General features: G+C 38.2%; 1 protein-coding gene across 8 annotated transcripts in view; it reads left to right on the forward strand.

Moving 5' to 3' along the window:
* The window catches only part of FRMD4A (FERM domain containing 4A), a 494181-nt gene that overhangs the window by 427987 nt on the left and 39228 nt on the right, over positions 1-26966 (forward strand). For all 8 annotated transcript variants that reach the window (XM_073652365.1, XM_073652364.1, XM_073652361.1 and 5 more), the window contains 5 exons: positions 4003-4086; positions 6847-6912; positions 7877-7934; positions 9468-9554; positions 26611-26687. In XM_073652365.1, coding sequence (XP_073508466.1) covers positions 4003-4086; positions 6847-6912; positions 7877-7934; positions 9468-9554; positions 26611-26687 — 372 coding nt within the window. The remainder of the gene's footprint in view (positions 1-4002; positions 4087-6846; positions 6913-7876; positions 7935-9467; positions 9555-26610; positions 26688-26966) is intronic.

A 26966-nucleotide genomic window follows, 5' to 3' on the forward strand; every position in this document is an offset into this window, starting at 1 on the left:
AAGTCAGTAAAAAGTAGGTAGGAGTATTTAAAACCAGAAAATAAGGGTGCCCATACTTATGCACCTGTCAAATTTTGTTTGAATGCAGATTGCACATTTTCTGTTAGTACAATAAACCTCATTTCAAGGCAGAAACATTACTGTGTCCAACAGTTATTACATATATCAAACTGAAATAGCTGTTGCAAAAACACCAATTTTTATAAAACATTAAGCTTAAGATTAATAGGGGTGCCCAAACTTTTTCATATAACTGTATAAGATTAAAATGAACAAGCTAACAAAGACAGACTGGTACAGAAGGGAGAGGGCCCAGCCCTTGCGGGCTTACAGTCTACTGGATAATGGGGAATGAGACAGTGGGTTGGTTTTTTATCTACAATTACTTTGTTGTTTTTCCTATAAATAGTGTACATAGCTAAATTAATTTACCTATATATTTCCCACAATTCCTTGTATGTATAAAGAAGGCAGAAGTGAAAGTCACACTGCTCCCCTCTTGGGCTGAGTTTCCATATATCCATGCCACCTGGATCAGTTTTCTTGTTCCTCATCCAAGGTCAAAACTTCATCAGTTGTCGTCAGGCTTTTTCAACAGTTTCTACTGCACTGATGAGCAGGATCAAGAAACTCAAGAAGTAGCATTTTCTAATCCGACTCCTTAAAGTATTTGGAGCAACAATTGAAGTGCCGGATAAATATTAATGATCCCATTGCAAACTATGGGATCAATTATTGCACTAGTTTCTCTTTAGCTTTTCTCTTCCAGAAAAAGCTGCATGATGGAATAAGTGAAAACATGGCTCTATGGCCACGGCCCCACTATCAGTATTTTGTCAGTATTTGGTCAGTGTTTTTTCGCAGGAGTGGGAGCCAAAACCAGGAGTGGGTGATAAATGCAGAATTGGTGACTTGTTTCTATTATACCTTTTCTCTGATTGTTCCTCACCTGGTTTTGTCTGTGGCCTAAGATGAATTTACACTGCACAATTATCATGAACAAGTGATCATAGGAACGCTCATTTCATGATAGTTGTGTAGTCTAAACAGAATGCCAATCACCTGACGAATGACCAACACTTATTTGTTGGGTGAAATGACCTTTTGGTTTCCACAAAAGATCATCATTCTCAACGGCAGCACATCATCCTGTGTTAACAGGACCTGTGCTGCCAAGAATAATGTCAGTCTATGAGCACTAAAAGGTATGTGATAGATCATTTGGTGCTGATCTGTAGCTAGGTCAGCCTGTGTGAACAGACTTTTACACACTACTCAATACAGGAGAAGAAAAAGAAGGTGTGGACTACAATGAAAAGGTAGCCCCATTTGTATTTTGCAAGGCTGCGGGTTGCATTTTTCATTGTAAACCATTAAGATGACAGAAAACACCCTGCTGGATGGTTAGGGTCAAGAGGAGATCATTGATTGTGTTCAATAATCCAGGGATTTAGATACCTAGAGAGGACTAGATCTACCATTATAGAAGAGAAACATGTTACTAAGGGATCTGCAGTGAAATGCCAACATGAAATACAGCGTAACAAGTCAGCATATTTAATGTTTTTTTGTGTGCACAGAAACTAATAGTATTACTGAAGTATGATCCTTTAATATCAGCTCTTTAATAACAGGGTACATGCTATAAAGGAACAATAGGGAAAGTATGAAAGCACCTGAATTCTTTAAGCTGCAAAGAAAACGGCTAAGGCTCCACAAAGGTGTCTTTTGTCTTGAATATTTTCTCATCCATACTGGTTTACACTCCTTAGGCTTCTGTTGGCGTTGCCACTATAATTTGCTGTTATTTGTTATGTATAAGGACAAAAGCTTACACTGCATACAGTGTGGTACAAGACAAACATAGTGTAGATGTGGATTCCATTTTTGTATTTATAGTTAATTTTATGACTTTATTAACTGGATTTTTTATTTTATTTTACTATTTAATTCACACAGCAGTTTTTGATGGACATATTTGGAGAAATGCACATTTTACTGAGCCAAAGGTCTGAGATAGTTAATTCCTTCACTTACTGATTTGCTGGAAGAATGCTACATTGTACAGTGTCAAACCATTATTCAAGTTAACACATTGCATTCTGGTATATAACTAAGACATAAGCCGGCCATACACATTAGATGACTGCTGGATGATCCCAACTTCAGCTGTTCATTCAGCCAACAGCCATGTCAGCCGACTCTCTTATACACAGGAGCACTTGTTTGGTCAAACGCTCCTGTCTTCTCTATAAGAAAGTCGCTGGATGACACGCCGATGAACGGCTTATTTCCAGGAGAACAATGAATTTGGCAATCCAAAATCAGATAAGACTTATTGATATCTCTCCTAATGACCAGTCGGCCATACCCCGATACACTTTGGTCTGTTGGCCGAACCTGTCAATATCAGTGGGTTCAACTGACATTAGCCTAATGTGTACAAGGGCCTTTAGACACATGTAAATTTGTAACTTAATATGATAAACTTAAATAAAATAGACTCAGTCATAAAATTCTCCATTGAAAATACCTAGAGTACATGAATGAGTATGAACCTGTCAGATTTTATACTTGTCAATGGCCTAGATTACAGCTTTTGGGACTTAATGCAAAAGATATAACTTGGTGTTCATCAAACAGTCAACTCTTTACAATATTCAAAATAATAATAATATAGGAGCAGAGTATGAGGCCCCTCCAGAAGTGGAGCTTGGATGAGACTGCTATTTTCACCACTGTACACATGCTATAGATACTTGGACACATGATATATTCGGAATATAATTATTTCTTTATTAGAACTCTGTAGAGGAAACCCAGGTCAGCACTTTGTTATTGAATCGTAGTAGAATCCAGTGCAGCATAATTATGTTTGTTTTACTCATATCATAAATGTAATTGTTCCAATAAGAACTCAGTCATTGTTTGCCAATGAAGCTGTATTTCACTGCACCCATATCATAATACCTTGTAACTGAATTAGCCCAGTGTTATACTGTATGCTATTGAATGAGAATAATATTATAACACTTAAATAACATCCGATGACTTGTACTGAAAAAAAAAGAAGTCCCACTTTTGTATCTCCTTTTTAAACCCACTAATTTCACTTTCTTAATGAAACTTCATCCACAAGTGTATGCATGTGTGTATGCATGTGTGTGCGTATGCATGTGTGTGTGTGTGTATGTGTGCGTGTGCGCGTGTGTGTGTGTGTGTGTTAAGTTCTGGCTGTTTGAGTGTCAATACCTTGGTGGCAAATTATCTCACTAAAATCTTATGCGATACAAAATAAATTATTAAAGGGGTGGTCTTGTGAAAACAAGAAATCGCCTGTCCACAGGGTAGGTGATAACTAGTTGAACAGTGGGGGTCTGACTTCTAGGATCCACCCACTATTGGCAGAACAGAGCACTTTTTGAATGGAGCGACAGCGTACATGCTTAACCTGTGTGGCTGCCAAACATTGTGCTGTGGCTCCAAACACTTTATCTGACAACCCCATAAAGAATGAATGGAGTGGCGGCCAGGTATCCAACCTGCCACTCCATTTTGTAACGAGGATAAAAATTCCCCGTTCTGCCAATCGGAACCGGTCCCTGTGGTCGGACTCCCAGCAATCACTAAACCTGCTTATAGGTGATGACTTGTTTTCACCAGAAATCCCCTGTAAATGATGAAAGCTATTTTGGAGGAACATCTGTATTTTTAAATAGCCTAGAACTATATTATCTGACAAGTACAGCATGTAAAACCTTTAGTCTACTGCTAATACTTTATATGCTCATTCTGTGGCTTTCTACATGGCTCAGTTTTATCTTCTTCAAAAGCAAACTTCAAAACAGATGATGGGTTTCCTTTACTCCATTCTGTACAAGATAGTAACACCTGGTGGAGAACTAAGATATGAGCCATAACTCGGCAGGATTCTGGCAGTTGTGCAGGTAACAAACGTGTGACTTTATGTTTTCTGACCTCCTTTCATTTCTCTCCTTCTAGTGATGAACTAACAAGAACAGATTTAAAGAAGTTGCCAGCACTTCCTACACAAGCCCTTAAAGAGCACCCCTCCCTCGCCTACTGGTAATGTTACAGTTTTGGGGTATTATGTTTTTATCTGTATGTTTCTTACATTAAACAGTAATAATGCCTTTCATAATAATGGTATCAAGAAATACTGTGTTAATAACTAAACTACAAATCCTAAATGTTCACTGTAAACTGATGAAATGTTAATAACAACATATCAATCAGTTTTATGCACGTATTTGTGCACACCCTTTAATTGGTGCGATTATGATGCCTGGCTATCTGAAGTTGTTGTGATTTGGTATAATCCAGAAGGGACATTGCACTCAAACCATGTTTGGGAAATGTGGTGGGTGTCACAATGCTGTTGGCTGACAACCCGGGACCAAGGACTCCTACCCTGTCCTTAAAGGGGTATTCCCATCTCTAAGATCCTATCCCAATATGTAGTAGGTGTAATAATAATAATATTAGCAATTTCCAATTAGAAATGTAGTATAGTATTTTTGATTCGCTATCTCTCTTTCCTCATATGCAGGCATCGCAGGACCTTAGGTATCCATGGTTATGAACACTAGCAACTAGGTAACTAACTGTGACTTTATCAGTGGACGTAACCATGGATACCTAAGGTCCTGCAATGCCTGCACATGAGGAAAGAGAGATAGTGAATCAAAAATACTATACTACATTTCTAATTGGAGATATTTGCTAATATTACTATTAGTACACCTACTACATATTGGGATTGGATCTTGGAGATGGGAATACCCCTTAACAATAAGGGAGACTTATCTATCCCTGTTCCTCAGTTTACTTCTGATGGTGAAGATGCAGGTGCCACGTATCTTGCTGTTCTCCTAAATCAGCCCTTATCTGTCCTCTCCCCTACCCAGGGAAGTAGGGAGGAATAGTGTATGTAAATATACCAATCAGACTAACAAGGAAGGACATACAGAGATAAAATAAAATACCAAACACAGAAAGTATGCACTCACAGACAACAGAGAGAGACACCGAAGGGATGAAGAAGGTAAAAAAAATTGAAGAGAATGGGACTATGCACACAGCCAAAACACCAAGCAAGATTCGCAGAACAACTCTCCTTAAACACCTCTATCGAACATCCGAATCCTTCACTCCTTCACCAGGCAGTACAAGACTTATCACTGGCAATCCAGATTGCCAGACCAGGGACTATATAGAATAGGGGAGTGGCTGATACTGCACAGCTGAGAACCTCCAAGAAGAAAGCTACAGAGACTCAAAGCTGAACAGATTAACTCCTGCACTGCTGAAAGAAACTAGCACCATTTAATAAGAGGGAGAAGTGCTTCTACTCAATGCAGGAGTAAGTAAAATCAGAGGTTGTGGTCTTCTGGCTCCTCTTTGTCACTGTAAACCCATTTCAGTGGGTAACTTGGACTTCTAACCCCCTAGAAAGACGTGCCCCTACCTTCAGATTTCGCTTTCCCTCCCTATTGTTATTCACTGGCATGATTCAAGTTATTTCAGAGAAATCCAAATTAATATCTATTGTATTCTATTCTTTTATATCTGAAAACACTGTTGCTGAAAGCTCTCCATGTCCTACCCTCCTTAGTAGTAGGAGCTCCTCCTCTGCTTCCACATTTGCAGTATTCGGTATAGGAGCCAAGTTGTGTGCTGTAATGTTTTTACTGATTGTCAGGTTCCTATACTGAATGTAAGTGGATCTGTGAAAATAGGTAATAGAAAGCATGGGGCACAAACAAACCAGCCATGTCAAATATATGAAAAAAAGAAGAGCTAGGTATATTCTACACAAGTTTATTTTAGCAAATAAGCAGGGGGTACAGTTTACCCATAAGCTTAGTTTTGCAAAAGATCCATTGTTTTGACTTATAAAATGGAGATTATGGTGATGTAAATTATAGCATCCTACATATTAGGTACAAGTAGTACACTATGAGAGCATTTTAGGGACTATGGTTTATTTGTTGTAACCTATGATGTTAGGAAGAGTATGGGATGATACATGATTTCTGCTGGAGGAGCCAGTCTGTCGACATTGTGTAGCCTCAATATTGGCAGGTGTTCCAGTTCCAGACAAGGAATTCTCACAGCTGCCGAGGACTGTTAACAGTGCAGCAGTTAGGAAAGGAACAGCTGAGATGACAGTACGTTTCATGAGCTTTGCAAATGCTTGATGTACAAAGCTGCACAAGTCTGCACATTTATTGCCCTAGAAAGCAAAGAAAGACATTAGTAAAGCTAAATCAATAGTTTACAACAAAAAAGTGTGAGTCATATGACTTACAACATGAGATGTTCTGTAGAGCATGGGTCTCTAAAGGTAGCTGGGTCACTTGGAGCCTCTGAACATTTCTAGATATATTCGTAGGTGTTTTAGCTCATACAGATATGAATCCCATGAAAGTTACCTATCATGGACTATATTACTCCACAGATCTTCAGAGTACTAGATCACCAATCGTGAACTGGTGATTATTATTGTCGTTGTTACTATTGTATTATTATTATTTTAGCATTTTATATTCTGACTTGAAATTAAGATCTGAATCAAAGGGTGTGAATATGTGGTATATTATGCATTTGGCCGCTAGTTTAAAAAGTAAGACCCCCAGGAAAGGAATATTACGCTAAACATTACAGTCTCTGTATGCCTCTGCAAATTATGGCTAGTGGGCGACTATATTTCACTATACTTCAGTTTCAGCATTTTCCACATGTTTGAAACATTTTATTTCTAGTCAATAAATTTATGTAAAACCTAAACATATCTAATGGCTAATTTCTGTTATTCTTTCCTAGTGAGGACAGAGTTATAGAATATTACAAGAAACTCAATGGACAAAGTAGAGGACAAGCTATTGTGAAGTAAGTATTTGTGGGCAGCTATCTAGCAGTACGGTGTCCTATGGCCCCATACACTGTAATGCCTATGAGGTACTCTTATGTCTCCCCCGACAGAACATGATGGGGGAGAGAAGGATCAGATATTTTGTATTTATATGCACGCACGTTCCTTTTGTTCTCCCGGGAGAGAAGCAACTCTCTGGGGGTGAATTACTCCTGTCTGGCAGAGGGGCATGTCCATATCCCCATACAGAACATACACTTGTCTGTATTGAGGTGTTGTGTATGGTAGGGGGTGGGCTACAGTGATTACAGATAGTGTAACACCAAATTTATCATAGTGTCTCATGCTGGATGATTCAATTGGTTAGTCTAAATCTATAGCTTATTTTGAGCCAGTTATTTTTACCAGAATTTTGAAGCATTTTTGGCATACAACTTAGCACCCTTTTCCTGCAAAGCCATACCCTCTTATCAGACAAAGCATGGAAAGTGTCTAAAATACATAGTAAATGCGGTGCAATGCATGTAAGACAGTGTTTTGTAATGGCAGTTGTGTTTAGCTTAGCACCTCTCCCCTATTGTCTTCTTTAGATTATGTTCATGTACTGTACATATATACTTTGTCAGTTTTTCTATGATTCTTTGATGCAATTTAAGACATTGTGGTAAAAAAATGCAACATTTTCTGAATTGACTCATACCCTTAAGAAGTATCACCAGTGAGATAATGCTATATTTGTAATTATAAGGAATTGTTGCAGTTCATAAGATAACGATTCATTAGAAACCTGTGATGATCTAAGTTCTGTTTTACAATACTGACTTTATTAAGTCTTGGCCATAATACAAAACTTGCATCTGTACTATTGCCTGTCTGAATCTGACCGTAGGCAGAAGAAAAATTACATCAGCTTAAATGGAAAACATTAGACCTGAATTATCGTATTAAACCAAATCTCACATCTCTATTTTTATGTTCCAGTTATATGAGTATTGTAGAATCCCTTCCCACGTATGGAGTGCATTATTATGCAGTTAAGGTAAGCTTTCCACCTAAATGAGGGCTTTACATGTAACATATAATAAGGGATTGTACGAACACCATCATCCCTCGGTAAAATAAGCTGATCACTAGTCTATTAAGATATCCTACTGTACAGGTCCACTGTTCACATGGTATTTGTAATATTACCATATATCTTTCATAAGCTATATATATATTTCTGTAGTGTGACATGGATCACAGCACAAATTTAGGCAACATAATTAAAAGTTTGGTTTCATTCTGCCACAGTCCTGATACTGCACTAGTAAATGGTCATGCCAAGACTATCTCACTTATAGCAAACCCAACTGTTTCAAAGGGAATCGGTCACTAGGATTTTGCTACCTAATCTGATCACACCATAATGTAGGTGCAGAGACCCTGATTCCAGCTATGTATAACTTACTGGGCTGTTTGACGTAGTTTTGCTATTATCCATTTGATACAATACTGATTTTTATCCCTAGATGACTAGTAAACATGCTCCACATTCATGAGCTCTGTGTAACACTTCCCCCACCATTGATTGGCAGCTTTCTGTAAATGACACATCGCTGGAATCATGTTCTTTGCCCCCACATCTTGCTGCTTTCAGGTGGGGTAGCTAAAGCCTGGTAACAGATTCCTTGTAAATCTTACAGTCTCTTGATACTTTATGAAGAACGGAGGCAAGCAGACGCATGATAGCACCAAAGTTTCAACCTGTCACGTTTCTTAGTGACATCCCTTATTCATCGGTGAATAATGCGTCATATTGAAAAATACAATCAGTTCCACACTCTGAACAATTGGCCAAGTTCTGTTTTGGAAAAATGAGTTTACACACCTCTTTCTTACTATGCCGATATGTTCTTTAATATAACCAGCAGAAATCTCAGGGCTATAGCAGATGGATAGGATGACCTTTGGTCCCTACATCCTCCTCCATTATGTGTTTTCACTCCCTACTTTCCAGACTAATTGTCTGGTCTACAGAAGAACATTGTTGAATTATTGATAAGAAAATAGCTAAGATCCCACAGGAGACTTCCATTACTAATTTCTTACATTACATAGGATGAGTAATAGATTTTCACATGACATGGTCCTTCATTCATAAGCCAGATGTACTCCTCATGTTGATATGGTTAATAGGAAAATTGTCTGACAGCTTTGATAGTTTGCAGTGCTTTCCTAAAGTCCAGTGGTGAATGTTAAAGTAGGATTTGCAAAAGCAGAATAACTTGGGTGTTTGTGCACTGATGTAGCAGCGTCAGATAGGGAACTTTGGCCGCAAGACATGTGTCTCTGTCAAAGTCTGTGTTTTAGCCCAAGGCTTAAGCATTGGTGGGAAGTTGTGCTGGAATGAGACATATACAACAGATTTCATGTTTCGATGGTACCATATCCGACAGGTATAAAATGGCTACCAAGAAGTGAAATTCATCAGGGAACTTTCGTTTAAGCAAGTTCATAGACAGCACCATGGACCATTTATGCAATTTCATTTATTCTATATACATTTTTCAGTATTTCGTCTTTTTTACAGGACAAACAAGGAATCCCCTGGTGGTTGGGACTTAGCTACAAAGGTATTTTCCAGTACGATCATCATGATAAAGTAAAACCACGAAAGGTACGTTTATGTTCATTGTCATTGAGATAAAAAGTCTATTAATTTTCAATGTGAAACTGGGTATCAACTGCTGGGAAAGCTTATCCTTACAACATGTAAGACTGTTTCCCACTGCTGTCCATCAGCAATTCCATCACATTTGCAGCAGGAAGCTCTATTTTTGCTATCAAAACAACAGAAACTATGACAGCGCCCCAACAAATTCTAGTATAAACTGCTCATGTGAAAAATTCTTGCAATTCAGGGTACAACAGATCAGGTACAGCATTTCGGCTTTCATTATAAATGGAAGCCATGATGAATATGGGAACAAAATGACATTCACACTACTTTTTTTTACTGTGGTCAAAAACTTTTGTTTTTCAAGTGGAAGAAGCTTCAGGAATAGGGATGAACGGACCCATTGAAGTTCAGGTTCTGGTACCAGACCAAACTTTAGTCCGAAGTTCGGTTCGGATACCAGGACTTTACTCAAACTTGAACCTAAACCCGAACCCCATTGAAATCTATGGAGACCTGAACTTTGGAGCTGGAAAATTCTCTCTCTCTGGGAGAAGTCCGTGTTCGGAGTTTAGCACCAGACACTAAGTGTCCGGTATGAACTCCAAACTTTAAACTTCGGGTTTGCTCATCTCTATTCAGGAATTGACCCTTGTCTCTGGCATTTTTACAGTTTTTTTTAAATCCTGAAGCGTTTTTGTTAACATTATGTTAACCCCTGGAGCATTTAGTAAATATTTTGTTGGCTGCTTTTCTTAAATATATTTTTAGACTTTTTTTTTTTTTAGCTTTTGTTTTCAATCTTCAGATGTTTTTTGACATTTATTAAGCAATAAATAAGTATCACGCTATAGTTTTTGTAAAGGAAAGTGTTTACAAAATTTTCAAAAAGACGTTCAGTCATTCTTTGGGCATTTTTTAGCCTTCCAGTTGCATCTTCATAGCAGTAAATGCCTGAAGAATGGACATTATTATTAATAATAATTTTAAAAGCACCATAAATTCCAGGTTGCTGTACATGTGAAAAAGGTTAAAAACAAATAACATAAATAAAACATATATAAAATAAAGTAAGCAAACTGACTGGTACAGAAAAGAAGAGAACCCTGCCCTTATTGGCTTACAATCTACAGTATGTGTCGCTCCTTTTAAATGCTTGCTGTTTTTGAAAGCCTGAAGTGTGTAAAAGGCGCTCAAAACCCTGACCAGCAAGCCGTTTTTACCATAGAAATTAATAAAAAGATTATTTGAGTACTTTTTTCTGGTGTTTTTGAACAGAACTGGAAAAATCCTAGTGTGAATTTACCCTAGAAGTATAAAACCTCATTAATGATGGAAACAATGCCATTAGATTTTGATAACATACAAATATTAATCATTATCTAGTAAAGTAGCACTGGAATTTATGAAAACACGTTCAAAAGGAAAAGCACATTACTTTTGGGGTATATTTTATTTTGTAATAAGTATAACGAGAGGTGAGAAACCTATTTACCTGTGTCCAAAATCTAAAGCAAACTACTATATCTATGTACTGAATATCTAAAGTAGATAATGGCGCCATCTTGGAGAAGAAATTGATAGACTGTGTAATTTGCATTTCACAGCAGAACTACAGAGTCAATGACGGGTGTCAATATTGATCTAGTCTCCTGCTGATAAATTAGTATTCACTTGCTGCTTTTATGGAGTGCAAACATCCCAATCTCCAGGCAGGATCTAGCCTTGTAATAAATATCAAGAATTCCAGCAGCAGAGGATCTTACATTAAACCATTGTAGGATGTACTTTTTTTGTGCAAAGCAAATCTATGTACAGTATTATGGTAGGATCGTGAGTTTCTTACAAATTATTAGAGGAGATTTATTGAAAAGGAAAAGAAGATCAATAGCTTTGAATATGATTGAAGGCTGGTTGTAAAGTGGTTAAATGATCCTTTGGGCACCTTCGTCAAGAAACATATGCATTGTTTCTATTTTATCTTATAATATTAGTTTGGAAGCAATCTTAGGCAGGTGAAGAATTAGAAGGGTTTTTTACCAATGAAGACGTCAGCTTCAATGATGAGCTGCATTATAAGGTAGTAAACAGGAAGAACTGTATTTCTTATTAAATCCTGAGAATGTCACAGTCTTTACCAACTACCACAGATGGCGGAAAGCACTTAGTAGTAATGTCATTACTATCTATATTCTGCCTTTCTTATTAGATAAGCAAACATCCCTCCATTAGAATGGCCACATATATGTTTCATGAATAAGTAAATGACTGCAATTATCAAAAGAGTCTGTGTGCACAGCAATTAGTTAGAGGATATGTATTTGCTATCTATATGGCATGTAATGGATGTTGGATATGCCAGCTATATGGAGGTCATTGGTTATTTTGATCTAGTAGAATCGTATTATATTATATGTTTTTTCCTGATTACTTCATTTATGAGCATAGAGCCAATAGCTAAAACATTGCTCGTATCATAAATTGTATTTGTTTAATGCCAGATTTAGTTGGTTATGTGGGCTGGCTGAACTAGCTCATATAATGAGATTCACTTGGTATTTGGAGGCACACAAGCCAATGTGGTTATCACAAGATATCATTTTCTTGCCTGAAACATTGCAATTTGCTTTGTGTTAACCATTTTGAACTGTTCTGATGCTCAAAGTCTTTTCTACGCCCTAATATATATGCCTATATTTCAATCAGTCATTGACGACTCATTAATGGTCAGACGTGCTATGTGTTTCATATTCCTATCAACTCTATCAAGGTTGTGATAGGTTTGCATTGAAGGGGTTGTCTGAGACTTATATTATTGGCCTTCCTTAGGATAGGTGATCAATATCTGATCGGTTGGGGTGTGACACCTGGCACCCCCGCTAATCAGCCATTCGAGATGCCGGTGGTAGCCGGATGTTCTGAGTTGCAGAGCTGCACAGCACAGCTCTGTCATCTGCATAGTGGCCATGGCCATGTACTGCACATTCACCACCTATTGATTCAAATAGGGGGTCGATCTGCAATATCCGGCCGTGGCTACTATTCCATTGGCGTAGCCGGAGACGGGTATTTTGAGGGTGCTGAATTCAAAAATGCCATTACTTTTGCTGAATTGGTTCTTGTTTTTTAGATAATTCATTCATGAAAATATTGCATTCCCCCAATGCGACTTGTGTGTGATAACAAATGCAATAGCTTTTGGTCTTTTGACTCTTTAACAGTGTCTTAGGTAATTAAATATCCCATATAATTATTTTGTATTTCAATTTGTAGGCTTGCAATGCTATAAAAGTGACTTCTTGAAGAAAAAATTCTACTGTAATTAATTAACTGTTAAATATCTCAGAAACTAGAGCCAATCTGGCAAAACCAAAGTCATATTCTTAATCACCACCATAACCTAATATAAAACCATTCAGACATCGCTGGCACCAAAATCACTGTATACCTGTGCTATCTATAGGCAATTTTTTTTAGCTAACTAGGTCACTTTAAGGCTGGGAGATTACAACTCTGGCCATCACGCAAGTCTGTTGCTTTCACGCAGGGGCGGAACAAGGTATTTTGGTGCCCTAGGCAGATTAAGTCATTGGCGACCCCCGCTCCCCACCAATAAACCCTCAGCCCCCAATATACAGTATGATGTCCACCACAGCCCCCAATACAATATGGTCACCACAGCACCTTATACAGATTGGTCAAAGCAGAGCCCAATACAGTATGGTCACCACAGACCTCAGTATGTCCCACTGTCTAATCCAATTGGAGTAAATTTAAGACATAGCTCTTAATATTTCAGTTAAAATGCAATAGTAACATAATTAAACACAATTCTTCTCCCAATACCAGAGATATTAACCACTAAGTCCTATTAATATTGATTTATCGATAACATGATTTATTATATTTCCTCTCTATTATATGTATATGTACACACTACTAGCCCCTGATCATTCAAAGCAGTAACCAATGATTAAAGAAATGCATAGGGCTATCTCTTTAGTGCCAGGGCTATCTCTCTAGGACCAGTGCTATTTATGACAGGTGTCAGCTAGTTTTTAAAGGAGTGAAGCATTAGGGAATAATACTCCTTATTAGACCACTTTGTGTTCAAGATATAAACAAATTTGTCATCTGTAGTCCTTAGTGAGATATAGGTAATACAATACTGAGTCTCAATTGAGACCTAGGGATCAATATATTAATACATACCTATAGCATTTATGTTAGTAATATTTAGATTGATCAAACAATGAGGGAATAGGATTTAGTGGTCAGTATCTCGGGAACTATTTTAGCACTTGTAGTCCCTATTGAGCTGTAGGTAATATGATACTGTATATCACAATTGAGATCTAGTGATCAATATACTAATATAGACCTATAACACTAATATATTTTTATTGATCAACCAATATTAATAGGACTTAGTGGTTAATATCTCTGGTATTGGGAGAATAATTGTGTTTAATTATGTTACTACTGCATTTTTAACTGAAATATTAAAAGCTATGTTTTAAATTTACTCCAGTTGGATTAGACAGTGAATAATTTATTATTTTTGGAGATGCCTATTTAATTGATACTATGGAAAAAGAAATAGAGAAAGGGGCGCAGATGGTGCCGTTACCAAATGACAAATAATAATATATGCAGATAAGTTGCTCACCTCTTAGAGTAGTGTTAATGCACAACACATGTAGGCGCTTGGGTAGAGAGCTGCAGACAACACCAGCCCAAATCAGGGTTCCATGGTACATCAACAGGTGGATATGGCAGAAGAAAGGTGTATAGATATCTGCGCTCCTCCGTATGAAACGATGATCCGATGAGCAAAGGGTTAATGGAAATATTTTTTATTAATAAACTACATTCATACGCGTTTCACGGATGTCCTGTCCGCTTCCTCAGTGACTATGTCCGTTAAATTGTTACCTTTTCTGTTAAACTAAAAGAAAACAATTTAAAATATATAAAATTAAAGGGACAATCTACTGAAACAGCATGAGAGAAATATTAACTTAGGGTCCGTTAATACACAACTCACAAAAAACTAGTAATAGTAAAGTTATTGCAGATTTTTGGAAGGGTGTGTTCACACATGGTAAACTTGTGGCAAAAATTTGAACTGTCCCATAGATCTGAATGGAGTTTTTAAAAACATGCATATTTTATGGCAACAACTCATTTAGATATATGAAATAGGTCATTGAAATCTCTGCAACAAATCCGATACATGTGAAGATAAATGTAAAGGGTTATTCTCAATAATATTAACAGTTAAAGTTGCAAAGTCCTTATAAAAACAAGCAACTTTGCAATGTATTTGTGATTTAATAATCTTCTCCATTCTTGAGAACGGGATTTTAAGATTGTATTATTTTAAGCTTGTTAGTTAGGTTACCGGCCACCTGTATGGTCTATCAGCGGTAGCTACTCTTCTAGACAAGGAGCCTAGCGCTTGCAAGCTCTTTGCTATTGAGTTTACAAGTTCTGCTCTCAAGCCGGTTTCCTTCCGATGCTCCAGAGGCAAAGCTGCTCTACTTGTCCATTGGAGAGTGCACAAGTTTGTGGTCTGACCTGTCAATCATCAGGACTATATCACTCCCAACAAGCAGAAAGCTGGGAAGCTGGGGAGTGATGGGGTCCTGAAGATCTGTGTTGAGAATAACCCCTTAAATGAAATCTTCTTGTTTTAGAGAGCTAGTCTGCAAAAACCTATAGGCCATAAAGTGTTAACCACAAGGAACTCTCTTCTCGATGAAACTGAATGAGAACAGAGCAGAGCGCTGGCACAGTATGGCAATTTGGTGAAATGAAAAGTGTAATCAATCAAACATGTTTTTTATTCTTTTACAACGGTTTCTCTCTGTTAACATGCGACCTGACAAGTTTCTTCATTCGGAAGTAGAAGTGTGGGTGGTTTGATTGTCGCTGACCAACCTGAACTGTACAAGCTGTACTATCATAAACAGTTATTCTTGCAGCAGCTTTTAATTATTCGGAAGGATAAACAGAGCAGACTTCCATGTTGGGTGTTAGCTTAGAGGAGCCAGACGATCGCAGACAAGTAACATACATACAGTAAAAAGAGAATTCTGCTCATTGTGCAGGAAAATATAAAGTAATAGTAAGACATTATGGGCATTGAAAGGGGCACAATGGTTAGCACTGCCTCCTTACAGCCCCGAGGCTGCAGGCTCAAATCCCACCAGCGTAACATCTGCATAGAGTTTACAAGTTCTCACCCTGCTTGCCCGGATATCCTCTGGACATGCTGGTCTTCAGATTAGCACCTGCACATGGATTTTACTATGTTAGGAGCTGCTGACTAGCTGTATTGTACAGTACATTGTAATAGATCACTACTGTATGCTGTTGGTATAAGAGTTCTTACATAGACATAGAGGGTTTATTCCCTTATATTTGTATTTATATAGGCCTCATACAAATCTCCAGTTCACGAGTGAACTGTAATTGTTTTCAAAGCAAGTGGGTAGCATGTCAGTATTACAAAATATTGCGTTACCTTAAAGTTACATGTAGATATAAACCACATATTACAAGGGCCTAGCAAACAATTAGACACATGTATACAACTATATGCCTAGACCATTAGATATATATGACAAAAATAATTTTTTAATACTTATTGGATAAAGTTTTCTTTATTTTAAAGTAGGGACTGTGAGATCCTGGTGATACTTTTAAGGCTATGTACACATGTCCAGTAATCATCCGTTAGAATGGATCCAGCAGCAATCCTTTGACAAAAATGTTGGGCAGACACAACTTTTCTGTCCGTTTTTAAAAAACGGACAGCTGGATCCGTTTTTTAACTTTGAAGGCTATGGAAAAAGGATCCGTTAATTAGCCATGTGTTGTTCTGTTGTTCTCCCATCTGAAACTGATACATTTTTTCTTACTGGATCAGTTTCAAATAGATGACTACTTGAAAAGTTCACATGTCCAGTAATATATGTTAAATATATGTTTTTCCATCTCCATTATGCAAAAAATGGATCCGTTTCAAATGGGAGAACAACGGATGGCTAATTAACAGATCCATTTTCCATAGACTTCAATGTTAAAAAAAAACGGATCCAGCTGAAATCAGTGTTTTAAAAATAGACAAAAAAGTTGTGTCTGCACAACATTTTTGACAACTGATTGCTGCTGGATCCATTCTAACGGATGATTATTGGACATGTGAACATAGCCTTAGCATTTAAAGACTATGGAAAGGGTATCAGTTAGTAACTCTGTAGCTTCACTGAAAAATAGAAATGGTGGTAGATGTTTTTCAAACTAATGGCCCAATTCAATATTGCATTTGCGCCTGTTTGTTGTCTGATTCTTTGGTGTTTTGCTCCATCTTTACATTTGTACCTTTTTCTAAAGGGAATCTGTCAGCAGGTTTTCGCTAGCTCATCTGAGAGCAGCATGATGAAGCCAATGACGTATCACTTAGATATAATCAGAGCTTTTAGATATAGAATGAAGGAGAGCTGATAAAGCTAACCCTGCCCACACCAGGCTCTCTGTGTACAAAGTCCATAGACAGTGAGCTGCTTAGTTGCCGGACTAGTCCGGCAATGTTAATCTTTTAGTGATAAATCCTTCACAGTAAACAGCATGCACTTTGGCAAGTGACAAATCCCTGAATTCTGTGTTTTAGCCTCTATATCCCGCTGTCTTCAGATTACAGAGCAAAAACCTGCTGACAGATTCCCTTCATGTCTATTTTTTATATACTAAAACCGAAATATAGAAATATACCTCTTGCCCTGATGTCTATAAACTTAAAAATATATGTCAGTATAAACCCAATTAGATATATATGAATTGTAGAATCGAAAAATGTGAATATCATTAATGACTGATATATGTGTCAAGAGGGAGCATGTAGGTAATGGCCACGCCAGTCACTGAATTCAATCCCGCCAATGATTTCTCAAGTCTGTGACAGTTCATAAATGAGGATGTGTGTGATGACCGCCACGTTGATCACTAAATCTAATTGATGACATAGTCTCCTAGATCAGTAGTAGTCGGAAGAAATGTATCCCGATTTCGTAATAATCCCTCTGGATATAGAATGCTCTGGCCTGTCGCAACTCTCCAAAGTCCAAAAGTGCACAAAGAATGCTATCAGTGACCACACTAGGCTACAATTCATGAACTACGTGCACCATTTTGATGAATTTGTAGCAAATACCACAAGACAGAAAAAGTAAAATTACTTTAAAATTAAAAAAACACATATATGGCATATATACTTTTAAACTATTAAGTTCATTGCCTATACATTTTTAGAATGGTACAGACTAAATTATTCTTTGTTGCTACAAAAAGTTTAGTGACTTCGATCGCTTTATCTAGTTGTGAACACGCTTGACCAGATTACTACATCATCTGCATTACTAGTTTCCTCTAAACAGATTGAGCCCTTCCGCCTAAAAAGATGAAGGCAAAAGTGAAGGAATTGCTTTTTATGAATGGAAGGGTCAGAGTGATGTCAGGCCTTGCATCTGCCGCTGAATTAACAAAATCAATTCTAGAGCTCAGATAGTATGCGGTTGGATAAATGAGGGATTCATTGAAGGGAACATCTTGGTTACATTAGCAGGCCGAATTAGAAAGCGAAATCGGCTACTGCGTCTAAACAGGATATCAATGGCTCACCGGACGCAGATTATTTATTTCCTTTTTTATTCTTATTTTGAGCCATTTGCATGATTCGAGTGGAATTTAATAAATAGTGGGCTGAGACCACATCATTTATTGCAAGTCTTTGTGGGCCCAGAGTGATTAATGTCTGGAGAGAACAAAAGGCCGGACCACCAGGAAATAAAATTCAGGCTGGGAATTGAACAATGTTCCTGACATGTTTGTGCTGGGATACAATATAGTATTTCCAACATGAATATACATCAATATACTTAGTAAGCACAATTCTTCACTAAGATATATCTGTACTCTATGTATTTACCTAACATTACAAGTAAAAACACAAGTTTTCCAAATTACATTGAATGCCACTATCCAGGGAGTACAAAGGGATGTTTAGAGATTTGCTTAGATTAAAAATAAATTCCAAATTATGTTCGGATATAACAATATGGCCTTTAATATATTATATAAAAGGCAAGGGCATTTCTATAGGGATTACAGGGGTTGAAGTTGAACCCGTGCTCTGAACCCTAAGGCAGCCCAAAAGGTCCTTTGACCTATATGAGAAGACCGATACTATTAAAGACTTGTAACAGTTGGGGGCCTTTGGGAGTGGTTCATTGGGGCCAACAAACTTCAACTTTCTATCACTGGTAGGAGGAGTACAATACATTTCATAAGCCTGAAGGTGGCCATACACATAAGATAGCTGTCTGCTGAATCGGCATAAAGGACACTGCTCTCTCCTGGTTCTCCTCCTACCTATATCTCTTTCAGCGTATTGTTCGATGGCTCCCCTTCTCCCCCCCACCCTTCCTCTCACTATTGGGGTTCCTCAGGGCTCAGTCCTTAGCCCTCTTCTCTTCTCTCTCTACACAGCCCCAATTGGACGGACCATCAGCAAATTTGGTTTTCAGTACCATCTTTATGCTGATGACACACAACTATACACCTCATCCCCTGACCATACCCCCACTGTACTACAGAACACCAGTGACTGTCTGGCTGCAGTTTCTAACATCATGTCCGCTCTCTATCTGAATCTCAACCTTTCCAAAACGGAACTTCTTCTGCTCCCGCTATCTACTCATCTCTCTCTCCTTGTGTGGCACCACAATAACGCCGAGCCAGCAGGCGCGTTGTCTGGGCGTTGTTTTTGACACCAATCCTTCCTTCACCTTCCATATGCAATCTCTTGCCCACTCTTGTCGCTTGCACCTAAAGAACATCTCTAGAATCCGCCCCTCTCTCACCTTGGAAACAACAAAAACCCTCAGTTGGTTGCCCTGATCCACTCCCGCCTTGAATACTGTAACTCTCTATTAATTGGCTTCCCCCTCACTCGACTTTCCCCTCTCCAGTCCATCCTTAATGCTGCAACCTGGGTCATCTATTTGGCTAATCGTTACTCAGACTCCACCGCTCTGTGCCAGTCATTGCACTGGCTGCCCATGAATTATAGGATCCAATTTAAATTGCTTGTTTTCACCCACAAGCCTCTCCACAGTGCAGCACCCCCCTACATCTCTTCCCTCATTTCTGTTTATTGGCCTACCCGTTCTCTACACTCCGCAAGCGACTTTCGACTAACATCAGCACTAATCAGCACCTCCCACTCCCAGCTTCAAGACTTCTCCCGAGCTGCACCTATTCTTTGGAATGCTCTACCCCAAGAAATTAGGACGAACCACAACTTACACAGTTTAGGTGCTCCCTAAAAACACTCCTGTTTACTGCGGCCTATCACGTTCCCTAATCGAAGTCCTTTTATATTCTTATAGCCCATTCCTTATTTCTCCAAACATAAGTCTCCACCAAACCCAAAAGCACTATAGATACTGGCTGGTGACTAGCTCATGCAGCCTTTATCTATCCCTCATCCCCTCAAGATGGCTGGACCATCATTGTAAATAAGCCTCTGTACCTTGTGTCACCCCCACCTCATTGTAGATTGTAAGCTCTTACGAGCAGGGTTGTCATTATTGTTGCTTTAATTATTGTATTATCTTTATCTATGTTACTTATGAATGTTGAATATGAACCTCTGAATGTAAAGCGCTGTGGAATATGGCACTATATAAATAAAGATTATTATTATTATTATTATTATTATTATTATGACTGCTATCTCTCCCAGCTCCCCCAGACACAGAAATGCTTCCCGTGTCCTCTTTCCAAAATCAACTGGCAGTGACTTATATCCATGATGACAAAAAGAATTGAGTGATGAATTCCAACCGCCCTATTTTTATGTCCCCAGGCATAATGTGTCAGTGGACTTTTGGGAGTTCTCATACACATTAGATGGTCGGCGAATTTTATCTAATCTGTTTGTGAGGTTGGGAGAGATAGCTGTCAGTTAAATGACTATTTAATGTGTATAGCTTGTATAGCAACCTTAGGCTTGTATTCATATTGTTAGAAAGCTATGATATATATCTGGACTGCTTTATGTAATTTACGCCAGCTGTAAACAGTGCACTGACCTGATATATAAAGATTTTATATTTTCATCCTTAAAGGGAATCTGTTAGTAGGATCATCCCTCCCAATCCGTTTATATGGTCGTGTAGGTAATTGAAAGGTGAATAAAATGACACTTTGATATCTGCGACCAGATGTCTTATTCCCGAGAAATCTACGCTTTTCTTAATATGTAAATGAGCTGTTACGATCTCTGGGCTGGACATAGATCACCCTAAGACTCTGCCTCCATAGCTAATTTTAAATGAAAGGGGGCATTACCAGTGTGAGACATGTAGATTAGGAGAGCAGACTGTCAGTCATTATGTCTCATATTGGTAACACCGCATTTAATTTGAAATAAGCCCTGGACTCGGATTCTCAGGGAAATCTATGTCCCGCCCAGAGATCTTAATAGCTCATTTACATATTAAGCAAAGAGTGGATTTCTCTGGAATAAGACATTGGATCAGAGATATCAAGATGTCATTTTATTCAGCTTCTTATGACCAGCATGTCCATATAGACGGCTTAGGAGGGTTGATCCTACTGACAGATTCCCTTTAAAGTATGACAAATGTATTGCTAAATTGACTCATGCCTCTTCCCACCAAACTTGATTGTTAATGTAAGCGAACTAGGTGTGTATTGTAAAGTTGTCCTAATAATAACTCCCAATAGGTCTGTACAGAAAACAGATTAGGGTTTTTAATTCATTAATATGATAGAGAAATCTTTGTGATAAATATAGTATCCATAGAGTTGTTAATAGATCTACACTGTAGTTAGTATGCTACATTACTATTAAATTAATAAACATGCAGCTGGCTAATAACAGCCCCATTGACAGAGGGAGCTTACAACATGACTTACTTTGAGTCAGACAGTCTCTTATCCTGGCATCTAGGCAGTGCTGTATCTGGATCTTTTCATCTCCGCCATAAACTAATGGGTGGTAATGTTATTGCTCTGTGACTCCCTACCTCCTACACTTATTTCTCATATATGGGCACTGTCCTTTTTCTGCATTTATATTCCTGCAGTATGTATTCATTTCCTATATACAGATCCCTGTGATGTTTAGATTTTATACTGTGTGAGACAGATACAATTACATCTGAGATACTTGCTCAGTGCATTCCTCATTCTGCACTTGGCATTTAAGGGCTGTAATGTATAGGAAGCTATTAATGTTCTAATATGTACTATTATAATGCTAGTGATAAGCAACCCCTGAACATCTCTAATGATGTGACTGGCACATAGTTCAGGTAAATTGTAATTAGTGCTGAAACGTCTGTGCCCTGGGGTATGGAACTCCCTGGTTCTGCCTGGGCTCCCAGGGTTAGGAATTCTTACAGTTTTCCCTGGGAGAATCTGCATACATCTTTGTATAGAACTGCTCAGATCTCACAGGGATAGAAATCCATTATCACAAGGTGTGTCATGACAAGCCCTGAGGCTTGGAACTGAAGGAGAGCTGAAGAATTTACCCAATTATTTCTGGGGAATTAAATGTAATTAAAGATACTTTTAGGAACTTGTTCACTATCCCAGCAGTTGGTCTTCTGTACTGCTTGAGTTATATATCCTTCTGCGTACATGTATGTGGTTATTGGGGTTGGATATCTTCAGCTTTCTAAAAACAATGGAATTTAGGCTAGGTGCATAATGTGTTTGTGGCCACTAATGGACACACATGATCAGGAGGTATACACCTGACAGTGGCCACAGTCTGGATGCTTAGGCATTAGTGATGAGCGAGCGTGCTCGTTTAACCCTTTCGCCCAGCACGCTCAGGTGCTTTCCGAGCATCTTCGGCGTGCTCGTACATTAAGTTCGAGTCCCTGCGTCTGCATGATTTATGGCTGTTAGTCAGCCTCAACACATGCAGAGATTACCTGTTTGTTAGGGAATCCTCACATCTGTTGAGGCTGACTAACAGTCATAAATCATGCAGACGCAGGGACTCAAACTTAATATACGAGCACGCCGAAGACACTCGGAAAGCACCCGAGCATGCTCAGCGAAAGGGTTAAAGGAGCACGCTCACTCATCACTATTAGGTCTCAATAGGTGAGATAGGGCCATTTGAGGAATAAAGTATACTTCAAGGAATACATTTTTTTTCTTGCAGCTCTATAGCCTCTATCATGGTTCCCATCACTTTTGATGATAGCATGGCTTAGCAAGCACCGAATCCCTGATGGACCTTATTTTAATGTATTGTGCCATCATTTGGATCTGTTTTGAGATGTCGGGCTCGTGCACATGACTGTATAAATCGGACGAGTGCTATTCATAGTTTTTACGGACAGAACTCATAACCATGTTATTCCCTCCACCTTCGAGAATATCGGATCCCACTCTGATGAAACTCCGATCAGAGTCAGATTAGCATAACCGGACCGTTTTCTCAGATGGAGATATAATGATGATGTGTCCTTGGCCTTAAGTGAATGAATTCTCAGAACATTGGTGGCATGCATCTCTTCCATCTGTGTTGTGAAATGATCTGCCACTGACAAAACTCTGTAATACATTATCATTATTTGGCTGCATTTTTTTAATATACATTATTATAACTATAGTAAGGCATTGAGGCTTAATAAAAGTTTTACCTTGCTAACTGAATCCAATATGCACATACCTGAGAACATGCACTAGATTTTGACGCAAGCAGAAAGGTTCTGTGTTCAGCTCCTGTGGCATTTTGAAAACAGCTAGTTAATGTTCTGTTTGCCTTCAATTTGGAGGAATCTGAATTTGTTCCAGACCTTACTTGCCTTTGTCATGCTTTCTACAATGTTACACTGAGCAGTATGTTACAGAACAACAGTTCTATACTAAAGACTGGGAGTGAAATTGAAACCATCTCAGCATTATTTGTAAATGAATACACGGGAGAGATGTGCATTATAACGGTCAGAAATTTTTTTTCTTAATATTCAAGCTCCAAAAAGTGGTAGATTTATTGACAATTAGTATAGGCAGTCATTACAGGGTCCGTTACAGAATCACCACTCAGCTTTCCACATGTACTGAAATGTAAACAATTGATCTGTGTAACAAAAATAGAGGCCCCTATACATATTAGATAAATGTCGGCCGAACCCCCTGATATTGTCGGGTTCAACCGAAAGTCTAATTTGTATGGGGATCTTAACAGATGATTGTTGGGGAGATAACTGAGCCAGAATTTCTGATTTCGAACTGTTGATCATTTTATTCTCCAAGAAATAAGCCATCGATAAGGGAGTCTGGCAGTGTTTCTCAGAGAACACCGGTGCGGAACGTTGGACTTTGTTCAGTTAACAGCTATATAAAGTGTACCAGGGGCTTTATGTTTTCAGTTCGATTTGAGAGTCCTCAGTGGTGGATACCTTTTAATGGCTAACTGAAAAGATGGTAACAGGTTGCAAACTTTCGAGACTACTCAGGCCTCTTCATCAGGCTAGTATAACCCAAAATCTGAAGAGTCACATATTTATACACAATAGGGCACAGAAATAATGCTGTTATAATGGGTTATACTAGCCTGATGAAGATGCCTGAGTAGTCTCGAAAGCTTGCGACCTGTTACCATCTTTTCTTTTAGCCATTAAAGGGTATCAACCACTGAGGACTCTCAAATCGAAATATTTTTCAATCTACTGGCTAACACGGTACATATATATATATATATATATATATATATATATATATATATATATATATAATATGTGTATATATATTTTTTATTTTTTTTCCCCTGTTTTTAGTTCGGTAGTTCTGGACGTTCCTTCTAGATTGTAAAGTGTAATGAGCTCTTTGTCTCATTATTTGTTGATCACTTGTACTCGTTACTTACCATTTTACTTGCTTCCTCCAATTGTTAAGTGCTGTGAAATATGTTGGTGTTATATAGAGGCTTACTCTTCCCTTAGCTGTGCTTAGTAAACATGGAGCACAGTGGATTTGGTAAAAGTATCTCCCCTTGTCTTACTTCCAGATTGACTTGGGATTTTTCATTTTATGTATTAATCCTGTTGACTAAACAGGACATGGATTGTTCATCGTGCCCTGAACAGTGGATCCAGCGCTCAGAGTTCCTAAACCTACTGTTGAGACAATAACAGGATGAGATCGAGAGATATTTGCCTGAGCAACAATTCTATGTTTGAGCTAACACAATGTATCTGCTTATGACAGTCTATTAATAAGGTCTCCATCAATCAGGGGCTGGAGGATTCTTCTCTTCAGGAATAATAAACTATATTGTTTTATTTTATAAATGTTATATCTATATCATATTTTTCCTTTATGCTTTATCAATATGATTTGCCAGTGATAGTTTGAGCATCAGATAGACATTTCTATGAAAGTAATTATTGGGAAGGAGTTTACTCTCCATGGTTGGCAGCATCATCATTGCTACCAATGTTTTGCCCACAGACTATATATACACTAGGCAAGAATATTCAATGTAAATGTCACTATTACAAAAAAAAAAAAAATAATAATTATATTATGGTACTGTGTTAGCTAGAAAACTCTATGAAAATACTTTTATACTAAAAAGGCAAAAGTATTCTAGGAGCGATACCTTTATTGGCAAACCAGAAAAATTAAATTGCAAGCTTTCGAAGCACAGAGGCTCCTTCATCGGGCAAGCTTGCAAAGTGTTACATGCTGATGGAGCCTCTGTGCTTCGAAAGTTTGCAAACATATCTTTTCAGGTTAGTCGACAAAGGTATCACTCCTAGAATACTTTTGTATTCTTTTTTTCCAAATTCAATATTTATTCAAAGATTTTAATATTTTCATCACAAAATAAAAATCAGAAGGCAACAAACATCTTTTAAAATGAAATTACAGATTAATATGGAACAATAGGGATGGAGGAGGGATGGATCGGAGAGAAAAAAAGTTGTGTGTGCGGGGGGAAATATTATATCATCATCGTTATTCTAACAAAGTGATTGTTCTTCAATGTGGGTGAGAGCGGACCAGAGAGGCGGAAGAGTTGGCAAAACATGGTCACGTACTTTTGTCTGTTTGGGCATAAAAGTGTCACTATTTATCAATACTGCCGACAATGGAAATTATATTTATATAGGGACAATAGGGTTAGATTAACAATAAATTGTAGTTTGATCATTGACCTTTTTGTGAATTTATACAGGATAATTCTGTTTTTCTTTTGTTAGTAAGTATTCCTGGGAAAAAAATATCTTACTGATAATATCTGTATAAATACATCATAAACAAATACAACTCAGTCTTTTCACTTTTTACAGATCCCACATGGAAGCAGCACCAGAGTCACATTAACCTACCACCTTTAAACTTTTACCCTCAGCTACCCAGCCCTTTTCCTTGCTTACTTTCTACCAGCTTAGTGATGTGTTGAGAAAAGCTGCACTGAGTGAATATTTCAGTGGCTTTTACAAGCTCACATTGTTATCTCATGTTGCCTTGCCTTGAATTAAGGTCAGCCCTCAGCCCCCGCCCTCTGCTGGCTTTTTAGAAGCTGTTTCAAGCTATAGTGCTTGTCAGGGACTATTACACATTTAGTGGGCAGGAAGTGGCTGTTCCAATGGGAGGCAGGGGAATTTAAATTCCTTGCCATTCCACCACTGTGAGGAGGAAGCTGCTCTCGCAGATGGCTACTGCTTGCTCCCAAGACTTCTTTTTTTTTTTTTCTTCTTTCCTGCTAGTTCTTGCCTCAGACTTCTAGGGAAATAAAAGAATCTTGGAGCTGCAAATTACACAAAAGGAACAAATAGACAGCAATGTGCTCTGCTGCAGCTTCAAGGATACAAAGTTGCAGCCTATAGTCAATGCTGAGGAGTCTCCGAGAAGCTGTGATTTTGGGATAGTTTTGATTTTTGCTGTAGTGTTGAAGATGATGAATGATTCCAGCTGTGCTCTTGTCTAGATCTTTCAATGGAGACAACTGGAAAACCTGTACTTCAGAGAAAAGAAGTTCTCAGTGGAAGTTCATGATCCTCGCAGGTAAGCTGCACTTCTTCCTTGTCTCTTAGTGCATTTAGCTTTTTGGGGAACACATGTATGACCTAGAAATCCATGATAGGAAGGGAAAAGATAATTGTAGAAGAGATTGATTGGTAGATGAAGTGTTTTTTTTTGTGGTACACTTGTACTTTTATAGAAATGTACCAATAATGATTTCTGATGACATAGCTAGCTATAGCAAAGTAAGTGGTGTGAGCGAGCAGCAGTGTGGACTACAGCACATAACCTCTGCTCCTGTAGTATAAGTTACTTAGTAAT

Source organism: Phyllobates terribilis, unplaced genomic scaffold (genome assembly GCF_046119375.1).
Source record: "Phyllobates terribilis strain yellow unplaced genomic scaffold, ASM4611937v1 Scaffold_11__3_contigs__length_659146591, whole genome shotgun sequence".
Lineage (NCBI taxonomy): Eukaryota > Metazoa > Chordata > Amphibia > Anura > Dendrobatidae > Phyllobates > Phyllobates terribilis.